At 37.5% G+C, this 21,957-nt stretch overlaps 1 protein-coding gene across 2 annotated transcripts in view; it reads right to left on the reverse strand.

Moving 5' to 3' along the window:
• The window catches only part of PROS1 (protein S), a 117,988-nt gene that overhangs the window by 34,198 nt on the left and 61,833 nt on the right, over window positions 1–21,957 (reverse strand). The window contains exons 4-9 of one of the 2 annotated variants that reach the window (XM_080657296.1): window positions 15,891–15,977; window positions 14,217–14,339; window positions 13,986–14,117; window positions 10,072–10,197; window positions 7,856–7,977; window positions 5,968–6,083 (exon numbers count right to left, since the gene is read on the reverse strand). In XM_080657296.1, the coding sequence (XP_080513422.1) occupies window positions 5,968–6,083; window positions 7,856–7,977; window positions 10,072–10,197; window positions 13,986–14,117; window positions 14,217–14,339; window positions 15,891–15,977 (706 nt within the window). The remainder of the gene's footprint in view (window positions 1–5,967; window positions 6,084–7,855; window positions 7,978–10,071; window positions 10,198–13,985; window positions 14,118–14,216; window positions 14,340–15,890; window positions 15,978–21,957) is intronic. The other variant, XM_080657297.1, reaches the window with a different exon arrangement.

The raw sequence follows: 21,957 nt of genomic DNA on the forward strand, positions 1-21,957 counted from the left end.
ACAGGAACACCAGGGCAGTTTACTCTTAGAGGTGCCTGCAGAGATCATTGTGCCTGCACAGGGCTCTGGACACGGAGGTTCAGGGCAGCCACTGCTGTTTGCTCTGCCCTGGTGATTCCCAGAGACCCCGCCCCACCCAATTTACAACCATACCCAAGCTGTGAGCAGTGGCTTTTGCATATGAATGGCCTGTTCTTTCTCCTAAACAAACTGCAGCTGGGTCAGAAAGCCCCAGAGATTCCAAAAGAAGGCCCACTACCTGGCAGCAGCAGCAGCCCTGCTTCACAGCTGGGCCTCATCTGGACACTTCCAAACCCATACAAATAGGAGGAATCTGCAGATGTCTCTGTAGCTCCTGCTGGGCGGCCCCAGACAGTGGCTGCCCTTGTAGCTCCTTGGAGATCCAAGAGCCAGTTTACCCAGTGGTCAGAGTGAGATCATATCGGATTACAACTTTCACATCCATAAGAGACACAATCAAGGAGCAGACTTAGTGAGCACCAAAGCCCTACTGAAGCAAGTCCTGCCCCATGAGGGTGTCTCCTGCCCAACAGATCTTCCAGTGTAGACACAGCTGGTCATCACAGCCAACTGGCCTGGCAGTGAATTCTTCCCAGCAATCAAGGGTTAACTACAACAAGACTGTGCAAACAGCCCACAAAGGAGTGCACCAAGAGCTTCCACCTCAGGTGACTGGGGAGGCTGAGCCACTGGGCCCTACAGGACACTAACCACACATGGCCACTCTATCAACTCAAGGAGACTGAGGAGCTACCCAGTACATAGAAACAAACACAGGGAAGCAGCCAAAATGCAGAGACAAAGAAACATGTCACAAATGAAAGAAATGGATGAAAGCAAAATACTGGATATAGAGTTCAAAACTACGGTTATAAAATTACTCAAGAATCTTCTAGAAACCTCTGAGAAATTTATTGAGACCCTCAAGGATATGAAAAAGGACCAATCAGAAATTAAGCATACACTGACTGAAATAAAGAATAATATACAGAGATCCAACAGCAGACTTAGAGGATCCCAAGAATCAAATCAAAGATTTGAAATATGAAGAAGCAAAAAACATGCAACCGGAAAAGCAAAGAGAAAAAAGAATCCAAAAGTATGAAGATAGTGTAAGGAGCCTCTGGGACAACTTCAAGCATACCAACATCCAAATTATGGGGGTGCCAGAAGAAGAGAGAGAGCAAGATATTGAAAACATTTTTGAAGAAATAATGACAGAAAACTTTCCCTACCTGGTGGAAGAAATAGACTTACAAGTCCAGGAAGCACAGAGAACCGCAAACAAGAGGAATCTAAGGAGGACCACACCAAGACACATCATAATTAAAATGCCAAGAGCAAAAGACAAAGAGAGAATATTAAAAGCAGCAAGAGAAAAACAGGTAGTTACCTACAAGGGAGCACCCATACGATTGTCAGCTGATTTCTCAACAGAAACTATGCAGGCCAGAAGGGAGTGGCAAGAAATATACAAAGTGATGAATAGCAAGAACCTACAACCAAGATTACTCTACCCAGCAAAGTTATCATTCAGAATTGAAGGTCAGAGAAAGAGCTTCACAGACAAGAAAAAACTAAAGGAGTTCATCACCACCAAACCAGGATTATATTAAATGCTGAAGGGTATTCTCTAAGAAGAGGAAGAAAAAGGTAAAGATAAAAATTATGAACAACGAAGTGACAACAAATACATATCTATCAACAAGTTAATCTAAAAATCAAGTGAATAAAAAATCTGATGAACAGAATAAACTGATGAATATAATAGAATCAGGGGCATAGGAAGGGAGTGGATTGACAATTCTTGGGAGGAAGGGGGTGTGGAGGGAAGGGGGTGTGGGGCTATAGGAAGAGATTGGACAAAGATCTTACACCTATGGACGAGTACAGTGGGGTGGTGGGGTAAGGGCATGGGGTGGGGTGGGAACCGAGTGGAGGGGAGCTATGGGGGGGTGGGGAAAGAGGAACAACTGTAATAATCTGAACAATAAAGAATTATTCAAAAAATAAAAAAATTTAAATAAATAAATAAAATGCTAGCTTGTTCTTCGTGTCTGTTACACAGGTGAGGTTCATAAAATTTATCAAGCTGTACATTCATACATGTACATTTCTGTATATATTATATCTCAATAAAAAGCCAAACTAAGTAACTAAATAAATAATACCAGGAAAATAATTATTTGGCCAATTGGATCCACTGTTAGAGCCCAGGCTATTATGAATTGTCTCTGAGAAAGGAATACCCCAGAACATGCCTGAAAGTATGCAAACATTATTTTTTTCTTTGTCATTCTCATTATTTGCATAGCAAGGAATACTGTGTCCAGTCTATCTCATTAGACAATATTATTTGCTCTGCGATATTAAAGGGAAAAAACAGGTCATAGTGGAAAATGAGTGTTGCAGGAGCACAATTACATCAGGGAATCTTAGAATAAATTTCAATGATTCTTAATGCAAAGATTTCTATGAATTTATATTTAATGAATAATCACTCATATATAGTGAATTAAATTCTAGGTCACCATGCTTATTTAATAAAAATATTTTAAAATTTGGACTCTATAACCAGTCTCAAACATGTTTTCTTTACATTATTCCAACAAAACTCCAATTTCTTTTTTTTAAAGAGTGTATGACTCTTAAGCCCCAGCACCAGCACCAGCCTGCCTTGCTTCACAGCTGGGTCTCACCTGAGAACTTCCAAACCTGATACAAAGAGGAGGATCTGCAGATCTCTCTATAGCTCCTGCTGCATGGCCCCAGGCAGTGGCTGACTTTGCACCTCCCTGGAGACCCAAGAGACAACGCACCCAGTGGACAGCTTTAGACCACACCAGATTACAATTTTACACATCCACAAGTAGTACACTCAAGGGGCAGACTCAATGAGCACCAAAGCCCCACAGAAGCAAGTACTGCTCCATAGGGGTGTTTCCTACAGCAGCTCTTCTGCTGTAGTTGCAGCTGGTTCTCATAGCCAATTGGCCTGGAAGTCAATTCCTCCCAGTGATGTTAAAAGCAATCAAGTCTCAACTACAACAAGACTGTGCACACAGCACACAAAGGGGTACAACTAGAGGGCTCACCTCAGGTGACTGGGAAGGCTGAGCCACTGAGCCCTATAGGATACCTACTACACAAAGCCACTCTACCAACTCCAGGAGAAATAGCAGTTCTACCCAATACATAGAAACAAACACAAGGAAACAGCCAAAATGCGGAGACAAAGAAACATGTCACAAATGGAAGAAAGCAAACTACTAGATACAGAGTTCAAAACCATGGTTATAAGGTTACTCAAGGATTTTCATGAGACCTTCAAGGGAATTAGTGAGACTTTCAAGGATCTTAGTGAGAAGCCAAAACATGGAAAAAAACCATTCAGAAATTAAGTATCCACTAACTAAAATAAAGAATAATTGACAGGGATTCAATTGTAGAGTAGAGGATTCCGAGAATCAAATCAATGATTTGAAATGTAAGAGGGCAAAAACACCCAACCAGAAGAGCAAAAAGAAAAAAGAATCCAAAAATATGAAGAGAGTGTAAGGGGCCTCTGAGACAACTTCAAGTGTACCAACATTCAAATTATGGGGTTGTCAGAATGAGAAGAAAGAGAGCAAGATATTGAAAACCTATTTGAAAAAAATGACAAAACTTCCCCCACCTGGTGAAAAAACAGACTTACAAGTCCAGGAAGCACAGAGTCCCAAACAAGAGGAATTCAAAGAGGCCCACATCAAGACACATCATAATTAAAATGTCAAAGGCTAAAGACAAAAAGAGAATCTTAAAAGGAGCAAGAAAAAAAGCAGTTAGTTACCTACAAGGGAGTGCCGATAGAACTGTCAGCTGATTTCTCAACAGAAACTTTGCAGGCCAGAAGGGAGTGGCAAGAAATATTCAAAGTGATGAATAGCAGGGACCTACAAGCAAGATCACTCTACCCAGCAAAGCTATCATTTAGAATTGAAGGTGAGATAAAGAGTTTCATAGACAAGAAAAAGCTACAGGAGTTCACCACCAAATCAGAGGTACATGAAATGTTGAAGGGTATTCTTTAAGAAGAGGAAGAAGAAAAAGGTTTAAAAAAAATCCACACAGACACCAGGGGGGGTGAAGGCATGAGTGCGGGGGTGGGGAGGCAATAGGGGGATAAGGACACATATGTAATACCTTAATCAATAAAGAAAAAAAATCCTATATAATAAAAGCGTAATATGCTAATTAAACTGGACATCCTTCTGGATGACCTTCTAGATGAAGCCGGGGCTGCAAGGGAATCCTGAGTCCTGGGTGCCTGCTGCCGGCCAGAGGGAAGCCTGGGTACCAGGTGCCTGCCAGCGGCCGGAGGGAAGCCCAGGTCCCAGATGCCGGAGAGAAGCCCAGGTACCTGGGTGCCAGAGGGAAGCTGGTGCCAGCAGCTGGAGGAAGGAAGGCCTACTCTTGCATGAATTTCATGCATCGTCCCTCCAGTATGAACAATAAAATGGCAATAAAAACATATCACCAATTTAATCTAAAAATCAAAATAAATGAAGAAGGAATCTAATGAACAAAATAAACTGGTGAATAAAATAGAATCAGAGGCATGGGAATGGTACAGACTGAAGATTTTCAGAGGGAAAGGGGTAGGGGATTGGGAAGATATTAACCAAAGATCTTATATGCATACTAGGGGCCCGGTGCACGAAATTCATGCACTGAGCAGGGAGGGGTCCCCTCAGCCCAGCCTGCACCCTCTCCAATCTGGGATCCCTCTCACATTCCGGGACCACTGGCTCCTAACTGCTCATCTGCCTGCCGGCCTGATCACCCCTAACTGCCCCTCCTGCTGGCCTGGTCCCCCAACTGCCCCCCCCACCAGCCTGGTCACCCCTCACTGCCCCCCTCTGCCAGCCTCGTCACCCCCAACTGCTGCCCCTGCTGGCCTGGTAGCCCCCAACTTCCCCCCCTGCTGGTCTGCTCATGGCCCCCCTGCCGGTCGCTCACTCCTCACAACCCCCCTGCCAGCCTGGTTGCCCCCAAATGCCCCCCCTGCCAGCCTGGTTACTGCCAACTGCCCCCCCTGCCGGCCTGGTAGCCCCACGCAGCCTGCTGTTCGGTGGTTTGGTCACCCCTCACTAACCCTGCTGCCGGCTTTGTCGCCCCATGCAGCCTGCTGTTCAGTCGTTACTGTGAGGGCATCCTGACCAATTTGCATATTACCCTTTTATTAGTATAGATATGCATTACCTACGGTCACTGACAAGAGAGTGGCAAAGGCCTGGGGTGGGGCAGGAACTGGGTAGTAGGGGACAATGCGGGGGAAAAAGAGGGACATCTGTAATACTCTCAACAATAAAGATTTTTTTTAAATTATTCTAGAAATATTATATTGGAAGAATACTTATAGTGAACTGGTATTTGGAAAAAAGCAAATTACAAAACCATATGTACAGGCTGACTTCAATGTTTGTCAAGGAATAAATACATATGTATAGGTAAAAGTAAATAAATAAATAAATAAATAAATAAATAAATAAATAAGAAAGAATGAAGGATTACTAGGAAGGCCAGCCTAGAATGACCCAAATTGGTTCTAGCATGAAAAATACATGTGTAAAGGAGCAAATTAACTTTACAGTTCCCCAAGTCATCTGAATGATAATATACCTAAACTAGAGGCCCAATGCATGGAATTCATGCAAGGGGCTTGGCCCTCGCAGCCCCAGCTGCCTCAGCCCTCACAGCTCCGGCTACCTCAGCCCTCATAGCTCTGGCTTGGTCTGGAAGGTCGTCCGGACAGTTGTTCTACTGTTCAGTCTAATTAGCATATTAGCTCTTGATAGTCTGATTTATAATGCAATTTCATACATTTCAAACTTTTTCAGTCCCTTCCTTCTTCTGTTCTAACCTGCCTATCGCTAGAAGTTTTCATTGACAGTGTTACCTCACCTGATGAAATCCGGTAAGCGAAATTTTAGATATAAAACAACCCCTATGAACTGCTCTGCCAAGTAAAGGAGTTCATAATTTTTCTCAAGGTTCAAGGGAAGGCACATTGGAACAGCCTGGAGAAAAGAAAAGAAAACAAACAAAACCCACAGTTAACTGCTTGATGTTTTTGTCAGATTATGCATCCTTTCTCTGATTCCTAGTGTTCTTGTCAAATGTATCCTCCGTGATACACTAAAATGAATTAAAGACACCTTGGTAATAATAAAGCAATAATCTTTACTTCTTTGTCTAGTCTATCAGTGGAACCTCCAAAAATATGTGTTTTTTAAAATTTTGTTCAATGTGCATGGCTTTATATTTTTGTCTTTAATATTTCCTTTGTAAATCACAGTCCAAAACAAAAACTTTTTCCTCTAGTAACAACAAGTGACCCCTTATTTAACTGATACAGGTATCAGACCTTCCATGATTTATGTCTAAAAATAATTTTTATTTGAAGTCAGAAGTAGGTGGGAAAATTAATGTACCAATAAATAGGACCTCATTTATTCACTCATTATTAAGCAAAAATTTTCTGTGCAAAAACTGTGCTATCTAGGTAGCAAAGGGAATACTGAAAAACCTGGATGGAATAAATAGAAATGAGATTTCATCATAGTCTCCAAGGAAGCTACAAAACAGTGATTTAGAATCATTAAATCTGAAATCAAATACTTTTTTCCCCTAAAAATAAAAGTAAATATTAATATGGAAAGTCTTACAAATGGCTATTTTGGAAGGAATTATGTACATAGCACTGTATTAAATCTAGGTCCAGAAATAACATTTAATTTCCTCTTAGAATTTTAATAAATCTATTCTGAGGTGGATGGTGATGTTTAACTACAACAAATACTTAAATCATAAGAGACTAAGTTATAAAATAGATGTTCACACAGCATGGCATTTCAATTAAGTACTGTACTATCAAAGTTAGTACATAGGTCAACTATCTTACCTTATCTTCCTTTATCAAGTAGGTAGTATAACATTGAATGTTACATTTTTGGGGTACTTAAGCTTTGTCTTGATGATAAAGAGGTATGTGTGTATATATGATTAAATCATTATTAAGGATTTTTGTCTCTTTACTGTTTACCTCATTATCATATAAATTTCACTTTCACTTGAAAAAAGTAAAGGAGATACAATAATTGGACTAAGGATCATTAATTAACACATGATCCTTATTAAAAAAATATAGCTTCAGAGGTTGATCTATTCATTTCAATAAAGGAAAAACTAGAATCTATCCACAACATTCAATTTCTGGGTCAATTATATGTTAAATCTGAGTAACTAAAAGCAAATTTAAGAGATACAGATTAACAAAATTAAACTCTCTGAATTTTGATATACATAAGTCCCACTAAATCTTCTAGTCTGACAACATTTTCACCCTAGATTTTATGACAACTCTTGAAAGTACTAATATGCCTAAGGCCTGATCAAAGTCGTCAGAATGGTGAATAAAGAAAAGTGGACACTGAGAAATGTTTTCACTAAAGTTTCTATGGAAGATTCTTTTTCTCACAAAGACGAGTATAAACCTGAGCTTTCCTTAAGTTTCTTAAATAAGCATATATTTTGAAAATGTACATACTGTACTCTCTGAACTGTGACCCTGCAGCTTTTATTTTTACCCAGCCACTAATTATTCCCAATTGTTTACAACTTTACATATCCATAATTAGTAAATAGATTGTGATGCATAGCCTAGAGCTGGGACTACAGAAATTATGGTAGAACATCTGTATTTTCCTGACTTATCTCAGCTCTGTGGAAATAAGTACCTGGACCTCTTCTTTTAGAAAAGAGATGGAAGTTTAGCATTGCAAAATGTTACCTCACAACTCTTCTGATCTTGGGCAAGTTTGAATCCTTTCTTCCCATCACAGTAACAAGAATAACCTCCAGGGTAATTGACACAAAGTTGAGCACATATGTTCTCAGAGCATTCATCCACATCTAGAGTAAAAGAGAACATAAATTTTAACATCTCCTAAATGCTCAACCAACAGAAGAAGTATTCTGATTTTAATTTGCAATATCAATGACAATAATGAAAGAAATTTCTGACATTTAAATACTTGGTATGAAAATTTAAATGAGTCACAAGTTTAATTTATTTTTATTTACACACTGGAAACAACAAATTTAATGTTTAAATTTTATTAATTAATACTTAACAAAAATATAACAATTATACTTTTTGATTTTGAATTTGAAGGCAAAAAGACCGAGTCTCAAGTTAGTTGGTATTTCTGATTATATAATTCCATTGATACTACCTCCCTATTCTTTGCTTTGAAGAAAAAGAGGGAATGTAGAGGGGAGGAGAGGTGAGAGGAAGATGGGAAGATAGGGATGAAAAGATCCCTTTTAATTGAAGGTCAATGTAATTGAGAAATAAATGATAATATCAAAAACATTTGACTTTTCATAATGCAATGATTAATAGTGGCAATAAATTTAAGGGCATATCTTTATTACTTCTTAACTTACTTTTATTAAAAGCTCACTGTGCTATATTACCTCCCATATTGTGAAATCTTGTATGTTGATCCCTGTCCCCACTCCATATTTTGAGAAAGTCATTCTTGAAAAGTTGTAACAATATGCTTCAGCTAAAGCCCACTACTAAGATCCAGAGCTACTAACTTCCTGACCTTTTCGATGAATGACCCAATGATATCTTTGAAAATTCCCAAATTCATAAATGCTATTATAGCACAAAATGGTTTAAAACAAAACCCCAATATTAGTGGTCCCTCAATATCATTAAAATGTTATATGATTAAAGTAATAAAATATTATATGTCATATAAATCTGTTATTTTGTTTTTAATTGTTGTTCACGGAATAAAACAATATAGATGATGAAGTTAGCTAATTACCATCTACAAATGGTTATGGTTCACTACAGTAATTCCTATCTGGAGTGGTGAGAAAGTAGAAATGATGTATGTGTGTTGGAACAGGCGAGTATCTACAAGAGGTAAGGCCTCAAAATCTCAAGAGGAGTATATGTAGCTGAAAAAACCCTATTCTAAAATTATTATTGATTAGGGATATTTGTAGAGAGAAAGTAGATTAGAGGTTCAGGGATTGGGAGAGGGTTACACAGTTCTCGTTGGGGTGGTGCAGTTGTTTTAGAACAAATAATGGCAATGGCTGCATATCTATGTAAAATGTAATTAATGCCACTGAATTGTACACTTAAAAACCGTTAAATGACCACATTGTATCTCAGATATAGTTTGTAAAAATTGCTATTCATTTAATTAGTTTTAGTCATGGTATTAAATTCATTTTGAAACTTCAAAAAATTTAAAGGAGGATGTGAGATAATTTGTATGTATCCAGGATTAAAAAAAAAAAAGCAACCCACTAAGACGTCCAAGCTACCTGAGGCGTGCGCGGCAGCACTGCTGTGGCCAAACGAAGTAGCAGCAAGTCCAAGGGCTCTTCCTAATCCACGGCACTGACACTACTAACCAGTACTCTCTCACTTCCAGAACTTAGCTATCATTTGGTTATGATTAAGCTTTTTTCTCTCATATGCATTTAATTATAACAGAACTGTGTCATTTCTTATTTTACAATAAATAAAACTTACAGGCAGAAAATCATTGATAAGCTTGGTATAGAATGGAAGGTTTCTAACCACCCTTGTTGTAACTTCCACATGATTTTTAAACTTGTCTCTTTTTTTGTATGTGTGTATTATTCCTTCCAGCTTGAAACTCTTTTTATCTTTGAATATTATTTAAATGATGTGAGAATGTGTTTATTTTGCTTTTATCATACATGGGAGGTCTCTAATCCATATTTAGCTTAGAGGGCCCACTGGAGTACTATCACTAAACCTAAAGACATGTGTCTTGCATATTTTCACTTTGGAAGGAAGCCAATGATTATTCAATTGAACAAACTAAGATGTATTTGACCATCTTAGAAAATCTGATTGTTGATGTCAAACAGAACCAATGCTTCTAAATACCAAATCAGGGTTCAAACCCACCCTCTCCACCATCAACAATGACATGACCACAACTCTACCTTCACAAGACTTTGATGTGGGATTGTAACTGTAACCTTCAGCACATTCACATTCAAAGTCTCCTGGAGTGTTCTTGCACACAGCTGTGCCACAAATGTCTGGCTTCACAGAGCATTCATCCACATCTATAAATGAAACCAATATATTAAAAGACATTTTTCCCATACCAAGCTAGCAAAGAACCCTTGATCTGTGTTTCCCGGATCTGGTTTAATATATGAAATAAGATAACAGAGTGGCCTGAGAATAACAAAATATTAAATCTATCATATTTTAGTTCACTAAATATTATATCTTTATGCAAGTGCAGAGAATTTGATTGATGTTTGCAATGTGTAGTTATGTAAATGAAAGACAGGGCTTTAGTTATTGTCTTATCTACCAGGCTACACTATGAAAATAAATGGGATAAAGGATTTACCATAATCATTTCTTTTTTAAAAAAAAAAATATTTTAAGTTGATTTTTAGAGAGAGAGAGGGAGGAGATGAAGAGAGAAACATCAATGTGAGAGTGAAACATCAGCTGCCTCCTGCATGCCCCCTACTGGGAATTGAGCCTGCAACCCAAACATGTGCCCTGACCAGGAATCAAACAAGCAACCTTTCATTGAATAGGATGGAACCCAACCAACTGAGCCACACCAGCCAGGGCCACCATATTATTCATATGTACTTCTAAATACATGTTTCTGAAATATGGTCTTAAAAGTATATACACTCTGTGTTATCACAAATATAAAAAACAAATGTGAGATGGCTCATCAGTCTTACGTTTTTCCCTTGGAAAAACAATAGCTAAACTACATACCATTATTGTTGCCTCAAATATTCAAGAGTGACTCAAATTTAAAGTGAGATTGAGTAAGGTCTCAAAGTATTTATAAAGCTGCAGTTAATCCAATACAAATTTTAATGCTAAATTAATATTCCTGAAATTTCAGATGTGTTTATTACATTACATAGTAGAGTAGGAGACAAAGTATTGATTGCAATTAGTTACTAGATAAGAACCTGTAAAAACAAAAAAAAAAGTGATAGAAATAATTCAATGGAGATCTAATTATAAGTGAACTTTTCTCATTTGTCCTTTCTGAAGGCAAGTTTAGAATGAAAAATATACTTTCTACTCTAAAAAGTTGGGAGTTGCCCTAGCTGGTTTGGCTCAGTGGATAAAGCATCAGTCTGTGGACTGAAGGGTCCCAGGTTCAAATCCAATTAAGGGCACATGCCCGGGTTGTGGGCTCGATCCCCAGTGGGGGGCATGCAGAAGGCAGATGATCAATGATTCTCTCTCATCATTGATGTTTCTATCTCTCTCTCCCTCTCCCTTCCTCTCTGAAATAAATAAATATATATATATTTTAAAAAGTTGGGGGTTTAACTTTTCCACAGACTAATAACCAACATTTCAGACATTATTCTATTTTAAAAGACATGCACACTGGTCAGCATAGCTAAATGGTTAGAGCATCGGCCTGTGAACCAGAGGGTCGCAGGTAGATTCCTGGTCAAGGGCATGTACCTGCGTTGCAGGTCTGGTCCCTACCCACCTACTCTCCCACCCCCATTAGGGCACATATGGGAGGCAACCAATGTTTCTCTCTCCTCTCTCTCCCCCTTCCACTCTCTCTAAAAATCAGAAAAAAATATCCTCACTTCTAGGGTGAGGATAAAAATAATAAAATGACATGCACAAAAATAATAGAATCAATCCCTGTGGTAAGGGAATTTCCCTGTATCTTGACTCTGTAAGTGTCAGTATCCTGGGTGTGATAATGTACTATAGTTTTGTAAAATGTTACCATTAGGGAAAACTGGGCAAAGGTTCATGGGATCTCTTTTTATTATTTCTTACAACAGCATGTGAATCTATATTACTTCAAAATAAAATATTTAATATTTTTAAAAGAAAGTAAAAACATATGCCTAAATTATTTGGTCTGAGAAATATTGCAAGGAATTATTTAAATCATATGAGTTCAGGTTATAGCTCATTGATTTTATGACTCTACACTGACATCTAATGACTGATGAAAAGTTTTATTCTTGAATTTTTTAGACATTTCCTGTCAAGTTGATCCAAGCATATCCACGTGTTGACAAAGGCCTTATTGTAATAATTGTATACACATTCTTCTCAGAGTTCTGTACTCTATTAATTAGATATTATGGATAAAAAGCTATGCAAATGAAGTACACAAGACCATATGTTCTGGTCAATCGGGACCTTCTAATTTATGAGTACTTTTTGTGGTAATTTACATGCACATGTATAACTTCAGTATATAAGGATTAAATACCTTTTAATTAAAAATATGTCACAAATTCTTTAGAACAGACTACTTAAGTTTTTTAATGTAGTAGTATGAATGGGTACTATTTGTTTATGGCATGCATATGGTATCTTGCATTATGATGGTTTTCTATAACTGATGTTCTAATGATATTGGTATTCTAAATGTTTAACCTCAAATAGACTTTCATATAGGCAAACAAGAAAGATATATGATTACAAACTAGACATATGTTTAGAAATTTTTAGTTCATACACTTCACTTTAGTCATTGAACTGCACTTTAAATATTTTAGTAAACTATACTCCACCAACACTACAGTGCCTTGAGGGGCAGACCTTTCCTTGACTATGAATTCAATTTGGTATATTTACCAAAGCAGATATGAATGGAGAAAACTTTATATTTTAATTTACTAATTTTTTTTTTTACCTTGTAGCAAGAAGAGACAGAGGAGGTGGAGGAGTAGTAAAAGAAAGAGAGGGAGGGAGAGAGAGGGAAAGAGGAAGGGAGGGAAGGAGGGAGGGAGGGAGGAAGGGAGGGAGGGGGGGGGGGAGAAAGAAAAACTTCTAGTTTCTTAAGGCAAAATTGAACTTCAGGCTGGAAATTTTCATTTTTAGTCATCTACATACCTACCAATTACACTTGAAGATTTAGTTACAGCAGTTAAAGTAGTCTAATGGAAAAGACATGCAGAGATTAAAAAAAAAGTCAAAACTCGGGGAACAGAGAAGCATAAAGAAAAAAAGAAATATGTTAGTAAAATGACTGTTATAAAGCTAAATTGACAGAAATAATTAAAGTCTGAGATTTAAAAAAAAAAGACTAATGAAAAATGATGTGCTCTTAGATGTAGAATAAAGAAAGAAAGTCAGTTCTTCACTTTCCCCAAATTTCCAACAGGAAATGAGGTGCAAGATGAAGGGTTTATACTTGAAATTAGAGATATTTCTGACAAGGAAACATAAAATACAACAAAAAAGTTACTAATGATTGTGTTGGATTTTTTTCTATAGTTGTTTATCTCATTGGAATAAAGGAAATAATATAGTGTCTGAAAAAGAAAGTATAAACAATTTTGCAAGCACTGTAGTATGCAAGGACTTGCATGAAATTTCACTTTATCACCATATTATAATAAAATTATGTTTTCTTTTTTTTTAATCCTCATTTGAAGATACGTTTTATTTTGAGAGAGAGAGAGAGAGAGAGAGATCAATGCAAGAGAGAGAAACAAGGATCAGTTGCTTCTCATACATGCCCTGATAGGAGATCGAACCCGAAATTGTTTGATGTACAGGACAATGCTCCAACCAACTGAACCACCTGACCAGGGCATAATTAAATTATTTTTAAAATGTGATCACATGTGTGCACACATACATATGCAATAAGAAGATATTCTATAATTAAATACAATAAGAAAACAATAAATGTCCTATAAAAAATTAAAAGGCAGTCCCATAATATCAGAAGGCTTCAAAGTGCATAGTAATGTATATTTACTATAACAGCCTATAACCAAAGAGTTTTCCAAGAATTTCCTGGGGAAATTTCTCTAATTGAATTTTGCTCTCACATGGTAAATATCTTCTTATTCTACCTTCTTGCTCTTACCTTTGCAGTCCTTTTTATTTGAAAGTAGAACAAAACCACTTTTACAAGAACATTGGTAACTTCCAGGTGTATTATCACAAATCTGACTGCAACCTCCATTTATGTTTGAGGGATTTTTGCATTCATTTATATCTAAAAACCAGAAAATAAATTATTTTTAAAGTGATAAATCTTTCAGAAAATTTCTCAGGGGGTTGATCCAGATAAGCCAAATGGGTATTTTATACATACCGAATTCACACTTCTCTCCTTGCCAACCCGATTTACACTTGCAAGTGAATGTAGCCTGGCCATCTTTGCAGCTCAGATATCCGTCTTCATTGCATGGCAGAGGGTTGCACTGGTCTGGAATGGCTAAAGGAAGTAGACATCTAGTTAATTTTTACCTCATGCCATAGTAAATAAAATGATATACCTTTTGATAGAAATCTGGGCATGAAGCCTATAATAAACAAACAAAAAATTGTAAATCCTTCTTTCAAATAATACTTTTTCATAAAATAGTGAGTCCATTAGAAAAACTTTTTATTTTGTAAATGGAAACTACTCTTATATTTGCAAATATATACAGTATTTCATTACTGTAATTTAGATATTTTTTCATATATATTACCATACTTGACCATTAAAACAGTTCCATGAGATATACAGGACACATAAAACTACTCTCAATATTAATAGAAAAAAAATTGGGGATTTCCAATTTGGGCTAAAATGGAGTAACAGAGACCAGACTTATCTTCCTGCCTTAAATAAATAGAACTCTGGTCAAAATACATGAAATAATGGTTTTCAGACACTTAAAAAAAAGGTAGCAGAGTACTGTGATCCTTAGGGGAAAGAATTTTCTTCATAAAATGTCAGAACACTTTATCACTATCTTAAATGACATTCCATTTGTTTCTTTAGTCATTTGTGGTTTCTCTCTCCTCAAGGAACACTGCAGGATCCCTAGGTTCCTACACATTTCCACGCCTGCTTCTCCAGCCTTCCTAGTCAACTCTGCGAGTTCCTTCCATACTTCCCAAACAGTCCCCTCTGCTTAGGTTAGCTAGAAGAAAATTCTGTGTCTTGCAAAGAAAAACATTTTAAACCTAGCTGAAACTTAATTACCACAATTTTTAAATGTCCTCATAAGTTCATCAAGTAGTTTTTTAAAATAGTAATAAATTAGGAATTAAAATAATAGACCAATCAGAAATTGTTATCAAATTGCTTTCCTGTCCTTTGGTAAATTAAAAAAGGGATAAAGTGTGAATTAAATATGTGTTCAAATAGTTTTATAATTATGTAATTATAACTAACTTTATATTAGAGAAAATGCAAGTAAATATCTAGATATTGCCAATGCTGCTTGTAAAATATTCACTGGACAAACATTCCAATCTTGCATTTTCAACTTCTTGCAATTTCACCTTTTTCTCTCTGACTCTCAGGAAACTGGTAAATCAGAGATAGATAATGTACCAGAATTATCACTAGACTCTATGTGAACTTCAGAGGGACAGGGCTAATTTGGGATCATAACATTTTCCACATTTATGTTATTGATGCCAATAGTTAGAACAATAACTTGGCTCAATTTCGATCTATTAATCAACTGTCACATTTGGTCATACTACATGATTATGCAATGACAGTCAAAATAAAGCTTTTGGGAATAAAATTCTGAAATCTATGACCTAAAGCTTAGTAAACAAGGCAGACAGTTCAAAAATTCATTTTTAATAAAGCAGTAGCATTTACATATGACAAGCATTCTTTCAAATGCATTTTGAACAAACCTCCTTGTTGGGCATAACCTTCAAGGGTTCATTTGTTAATTTTTAAACATATTTTTATGGGTGTACTTTTTGCAGCTTTTTGTTTGGTTTTGTTTTTAAATTGATTGTAGAGGTAATTTACCATTGACACAGCTCCTTAAGTCAGCGTAAGCATTAGTTGACTGACGTACAGCAGTGAACAATCCAGCTCGGAAGGAGCCAAGACAACCTGTAAATACAAACAAATGTAATCTTCTTAGAGTTGGCATGCTCACAGGATCTGAAATCATGGTTGAAATTATGCAAAGAGGCACAATATTTATATTCCTGTGGACTTACAGATTCAGCATTCAAAGCAAGATTGCAAAAATACAGATTCATGAAAAATCTATACATATAAAAGCCTAAGCAACCATTCTATCAGTTGACCAGTAGCTGTGATGCGCAATGACCACCAGGGGGCAGATGCTCAACACACAGGCATGGAAACATGGAACAGACTGATGAATCTCAGAAAGAAGGTAGGAGCAGGAAGGGCAGGAAGAGATTAACCAGAGATCGTATATGCATACTAGAGGCCCGGTGCATGGATTTGTGCACTGGTGGGGTCCCTCGGCCTGGCCTGCAGGGATCAGGCTGAAACCAGCAGTCCGACATCCCCCGAGGGGTCCCGGATTGTGAGAAGGCACAGGCCAGGCCGAGCGACCCCATCAGTGCACAAATCCATGCACCGGGCCTCTAGTAGGTTTATGAAAGCTTCTCTTTGGAAAAGAACCTTAATACCAGAAGTGAAAAAGTTCTTGGATTTGCAAAGAGATTTATTGTCACACACACAAAAATATGTAACTCTATAGCAAAGACCTATACAGTTATCCTCAAATCTGTAGATCAGAGCCTGATTTAGAAAGTGTTTGTAATTAAATCAATAGAATTAGTTAATGTTTCTGGTTGCTGTAAACAACATCCAATTCTTCCAATGTTGCATAGAGACTAACATAATAATATCTGCATAATGCCTCAATAGTACAAAGCAAAGCAGGTTTACTGCATTCATTTTTTTCCTCACTACAACTCTGTGAAATTACATATGGCAATCTGGCAGAAATAATAGCTGAAAAAATAGAGATAAAATACTTACAGTCTTTAAAGTAACTAGGGGTCACTTAGTGCCAACAACATGTTCTTTAATAGCCACTGAAAACAACAGTATATCACTTCATTGTGCAGATAGTCATCAACTTACTAAAAAGGTGGATTTGATTATCTTTTGCTGAGAAACAAACCCTATAATTGGTAGCTTAAAATAATTATTCTACTTTAGCCACGAATTTGTGGGTCAAATATTTAGAAAGTGTTGGGTTGGGTTGTTTGTCTCTGCTGCACATACTGGAGGATCCACCTCCAAGATAGCTTTTCATTCACATGTCTGACAGCTCAGGCTCCTTGGCATCACCCTCTCCATATGGCATATCATGCTGCAGGGCTGCTCCATGTGGTTGAGTTTCTCTTAGCATGCTGGTTCTAACATGGCACTTCTTTCAGGGTAGCTAGCTGACAGGTGGAAGTTGCCAGGCCAACTAGGAGGCATTTTATCACTTCCACCATTCTATTGATGGAAGCAGTCCCGGGTTCCACACTGATTCAAGGGGGAGAGGTGGCAAGCATGGACTCCATGTAGTGAATGGGAAGTGGCAAGAGGGTATTGCAAAAGAGTATGTGTGATGTGAGATATTTCTGCAGCCATCTGTGGAAGGTACAATGTATAACAGATTGATTTAAAGGCTCCATTTGAAGTCAATGTGTACATTAGTATCTTACTGATGCTGTGACAAATTACCATAATCTTAGTGCTCAAATCAACGTAAGTTTATTCTCTTACAGCTATAGGAACCAGAAGTCTAAAATTACAGTCTCAACAGGGCTGTATCCCTTCTGGAGACTTCAAGGGAGAATCTATTTCCTTGCCTTTTTCAGATCCTAGAAGCCACCTGCACTCTTTGGCTTGTAGGCCTATCCTCACATCACTACCAACTTTTGCTTCATTGTTATATAACCTACTACCTACTCAGATCTCCTGCCTCCCTTGTATAAGGACGCTGACGATTACTCTGGGCCCTCCCAGATAAGCCAGGATAATGTCACTATCTCAAGATCCTCAATTTAATTTTCAAAGTCCGTTTTGCCATATAAGGTAACATTTACAGGTTCTAAGGATTAGGACATGAACCATTTGGGGGACATCATTATTCAGCCTACAGTGATGGGCTGGAATATTTCCCCACAGAGATAACATCTTACAACATAATGGTCTTTCTGCAGGCCAAATGAGACCTAAGGACTTTATTCTTTCTCCAGATTCATTTGTCCCTCCTTCTCAATCACCCAATCCCAGAATTAACTACTTAGATATTGCATTAGGATTCCTCCTTTGTGAGAAAGCCACCTTTTGCACCACTGGGCAGTAAATAACAGCCAAAATTTGAAAGCCCTTAGGTTAGAGGGCCATGTGAAATGTTTTCATATGGTGAGTAGGACTCTAGGCTAGATGACAAAGTAGACTTAACCCATAATGCACCTTATATACAAGTCTATATTCATATGCGTGATAATGTTTTTATGGAAATCTGCATTGAGAATTACAGTGTTGAGAGCCAGCTGCATGACTACTCCAAAGCAGTGTAATATAGAGCCCTCACCTTCCACTTCTCATTCTTTTTGCACACTAGGAATGGGGAACTCAGAGAGAATGAGTAGAAAGTTGAGAGTTAGAGAAAGACTGTCCCAGTTTTTGTAACTTAAAGCAGAAGTTCTTGTAAGAAATGGGATTAGAAACAGAAATTTGTTCCCTGGCTTGTTTGACTCAGTGGATAGAGCATCGGCCTGGGGACTGAAAAGTCCTGGGTTCAACTCTGGACAAGGGCACATACCTCGGTTGCAGGAGGCAACCAATCGATGTGTCTCTCTCACATCAATGTTTCTCTCTCCCTCTCTCTTCCACTCTAAAAGTCAATGGAAAAATATCCTCGGGGGAGGCAAATCTAAGAAAAAAAGCACTTTGATTTGTTTGCCGCTCTGTGGACTAATGAGTTTGCCGACCACTGTCATATACTACCCTTTACCTCTTTGCACACAATATGCCACAATTGCCTAATCCTCACAGCTTCCCACTACACGGTAACATTTAGTCTAGTATGACAATTCCTACACACCCCCTCTATTTACTTTTTTCTTCATTAATATTATTAGGGACCAAATTATTTGATTCTCTTTTACCACCTGTTGTAGGCACCACTAAACTACCTGTCTGAATTGGTCAATTTTAAAAAATAGTTAACACTGCCAGTGCCACCTAAACAAAAGTTTTATTGGGATTGTAATGGAGCCAGAGTCTGGCAAATTTTTCTCTTTCAGAAACTACATTTGCATCCCCCTGTCTTTAAATCACAGAAGATACCATCACATAAAGATCTATAAGTGCTTGCTTGTAAGTGGAAGACTGTTATTCATACTCCCCTCTTGATGATACATTACTATTATTTATCTTTAAAAAGCCTGTTGTTTGCAGCTTTTTAACTCCATTTCCACCCCCAATCACCCCTTCTGCAATCATTCTAATTAACATGCATTTTTATTTGTATGTATTCTTATAAAATATAGATTTATAATTTTGTGTACATGAATTTTCATTTCTATAAAAGGTTGTATAATATGTATCATGTTTTCTGATATTTCTTCCTTAGCATTATATTTTTATGATCTATCAATGGGCTATTATATATAATTTATTGCTCCTAACTACTAAATATTACTCATGGCATACAATCACCATTTTAAAAATCCTCTCTATCTGCAATACTCAGATTGCTTCCAATTTCCCACCTCTACAAGCAGCACTGCAATGGATATATCTTGATGTATGTCTTATTATCACATGAATAAGAAATTTCTATGGAATAGATTCCAAGGGGCTTCTGGAATTGCAGGATCATTAGCTAGGCATGAACTTAAAGGCTCTCCAGAGGTGCATTCCCACCATCACAGCATAAGAACTTTCATATTCTGGCTTTCTAATTGTTGCCAGAATATATATCTATAATAATAAAAGCGTAGTATTCTAATTAGACCAGACGTCCTTCTGGACGACCTTCCAGATAAAACCGGGGCTGGGAGGGAAGCCTGGGTCCTGGGTGCCAGAGGGAAGCCGGTGCCAGCAGCCAGGGGAAGGAAGGCCTACCCTTGCACGAATTTTGTGCATCAGGCCTCTAGTACATATATAAAAGGCTAATATGCAAAGTGTTCCCTCGGGAGTTGGACTGGGAGTTGGACTGGAAGGTTGATTGCTCGCTATAATGTGTGCTGACCATCAGGGAGCAGCACAGAACAAAGGAAGGCCCTGGCCGGCAGCTGGCAGCTAGGGAAGGAAGGCTCCAACTGGCAGCTGGAAGGTCCCGATCAGCCCTGATCACCAGCCAGGCCTAGGGACCCTATCCGTGCATGAATTTCATGCACCAGGCCTCTAGTAGGTAATAAAGTTACATCACAATGTTTTTCTGATTTCCAGTGAGATGGAGCATATCTCTTTTTTTTTAAATTGGGGTTTCTGCCCTAGCTGGTTTGGCTCAACAGATAGAGCATTGGCCTAGGTTTGATTCCAGTCAAGGGCACAGACCTCGATTGCAGGCTCAATCTCCAGCCCTGGTCCAGCACATGTGGAAGGCAACCAATTGATGTGTCCCTCACCCTTCCACTATCTCTAAAAATCAATGGAAAAATATCCTCAGGTTAGGATTAACAATAAATAAATAAATAAATAAATAAATAAATAAATAAATATTTTAAAAATAAATAAAAATTTGGGTTTCCTTCTATGAATATTTTATTATTTTGTAACCATTTTTCTTTTCACACTTATCCATTGTTCATGTGGGTTTGCAAAAATTAAACATTTATAATATCATCTCATTCTCTTCTTGTCTCTTAATCATATCCTTTTTCTCTTTTAAGAGAAGTTCTTAATTTTGTTGTAATCAAATTTACCAATTATTTTGCCTTATGGTTTGTGCATTTGAGGTTTTTTGTTCCATGCCATTGATCATAAAGATATTCTCATATAGTTTTTGTCTCATTTCAATCATTTTACTTTATTTTAACATTAGTGTGTATCTTTATTTCACCTATGATCCATCTTTTCATTTGGTGATAGGAACCCAGATTTATTCTTCTGATTATAGTTAGCCAGTCTTCCCAACATGATCTTCTAAACAATTCAAGGTGACATACAGTATCATCTTTATCAAATATTAGGTTTCATATATAAATGGGTGTTTCTAATTGATATCATCATATCAATTACAAATAATGATAGTCATAGATTTTGCCTTATGATCTACACTATTCCTTTTTTTTCTTTATTAAGGTATTACATGTGTCCTTATTCCCCTATTACTCCCCCAACCCCCCATTCATGCCCTTACCCCCCTGTTGTCTGTGTCCATTGGTTAGACTTACATGCATGTATACAAGTCCTTTGGTTGATTTCTCTCCCTTACCCCCATCCTCCCCTACCTTCCTTGAGGTTTGACGTTCTGATCGATGTTTCTCTGTCTCTGGATCTGTTTTTGTTCATCAGTTTATGTTGTTCATTAGTTTCCATAAATGAGTGAGATCATGTGATATTTATCTTTCTCTGATTGGCTTATTTCACTTATCATAATGCTCTCCAGTTCCATCCATGCTGTTGCAAATGGTAAGAACTCCTTCTTTTTTACCACAGCGTAGTATTCCATTATGTAGATGTAACACAGTTTTTTAATCCACTCATCTGCTGATGGGCACTTAGGCTGTTTCCAAATCTTAGCTATGGTGAATTGTGCTGCTATGAACATAGGGGTGCATATATCCTTTCTAATTGGTGTTTCTAGTTTCTTGGGATATATTCCTAGAAGTGGGATCACTGGGTCAAATGGGAGTTCCATATTTAGTTTTTTGAGGAAACACCATAATGTTCTCCACAGTGGCTCCACCAGTCTGCATTCCCACCAGAAGTGCATGAGGGTTCCTTTTTCTCCGCATCCTCGCCAGCACTTGTCATTTGTTGATTTACACTATTCTTACTTTTCTTTCCTTATTAAGTTATCTGTAACCTGACGTGCTTCTATTTTTGCTATCAATCATAAAGAGACTATATCTAAAGTTTACCCATTAAATAT

The sequence above is a fragment of the Plecotus auritus genome, assembly GCF_963455305.1.
Source record: "Plecotus auritus genome assembly, chromosome: 2".
NCBI lineage: Eukaryota > Metazoa > Chordata > Mammalia > Chiroptera > Vespertilionidae > Plecotus > Plecotus auritus.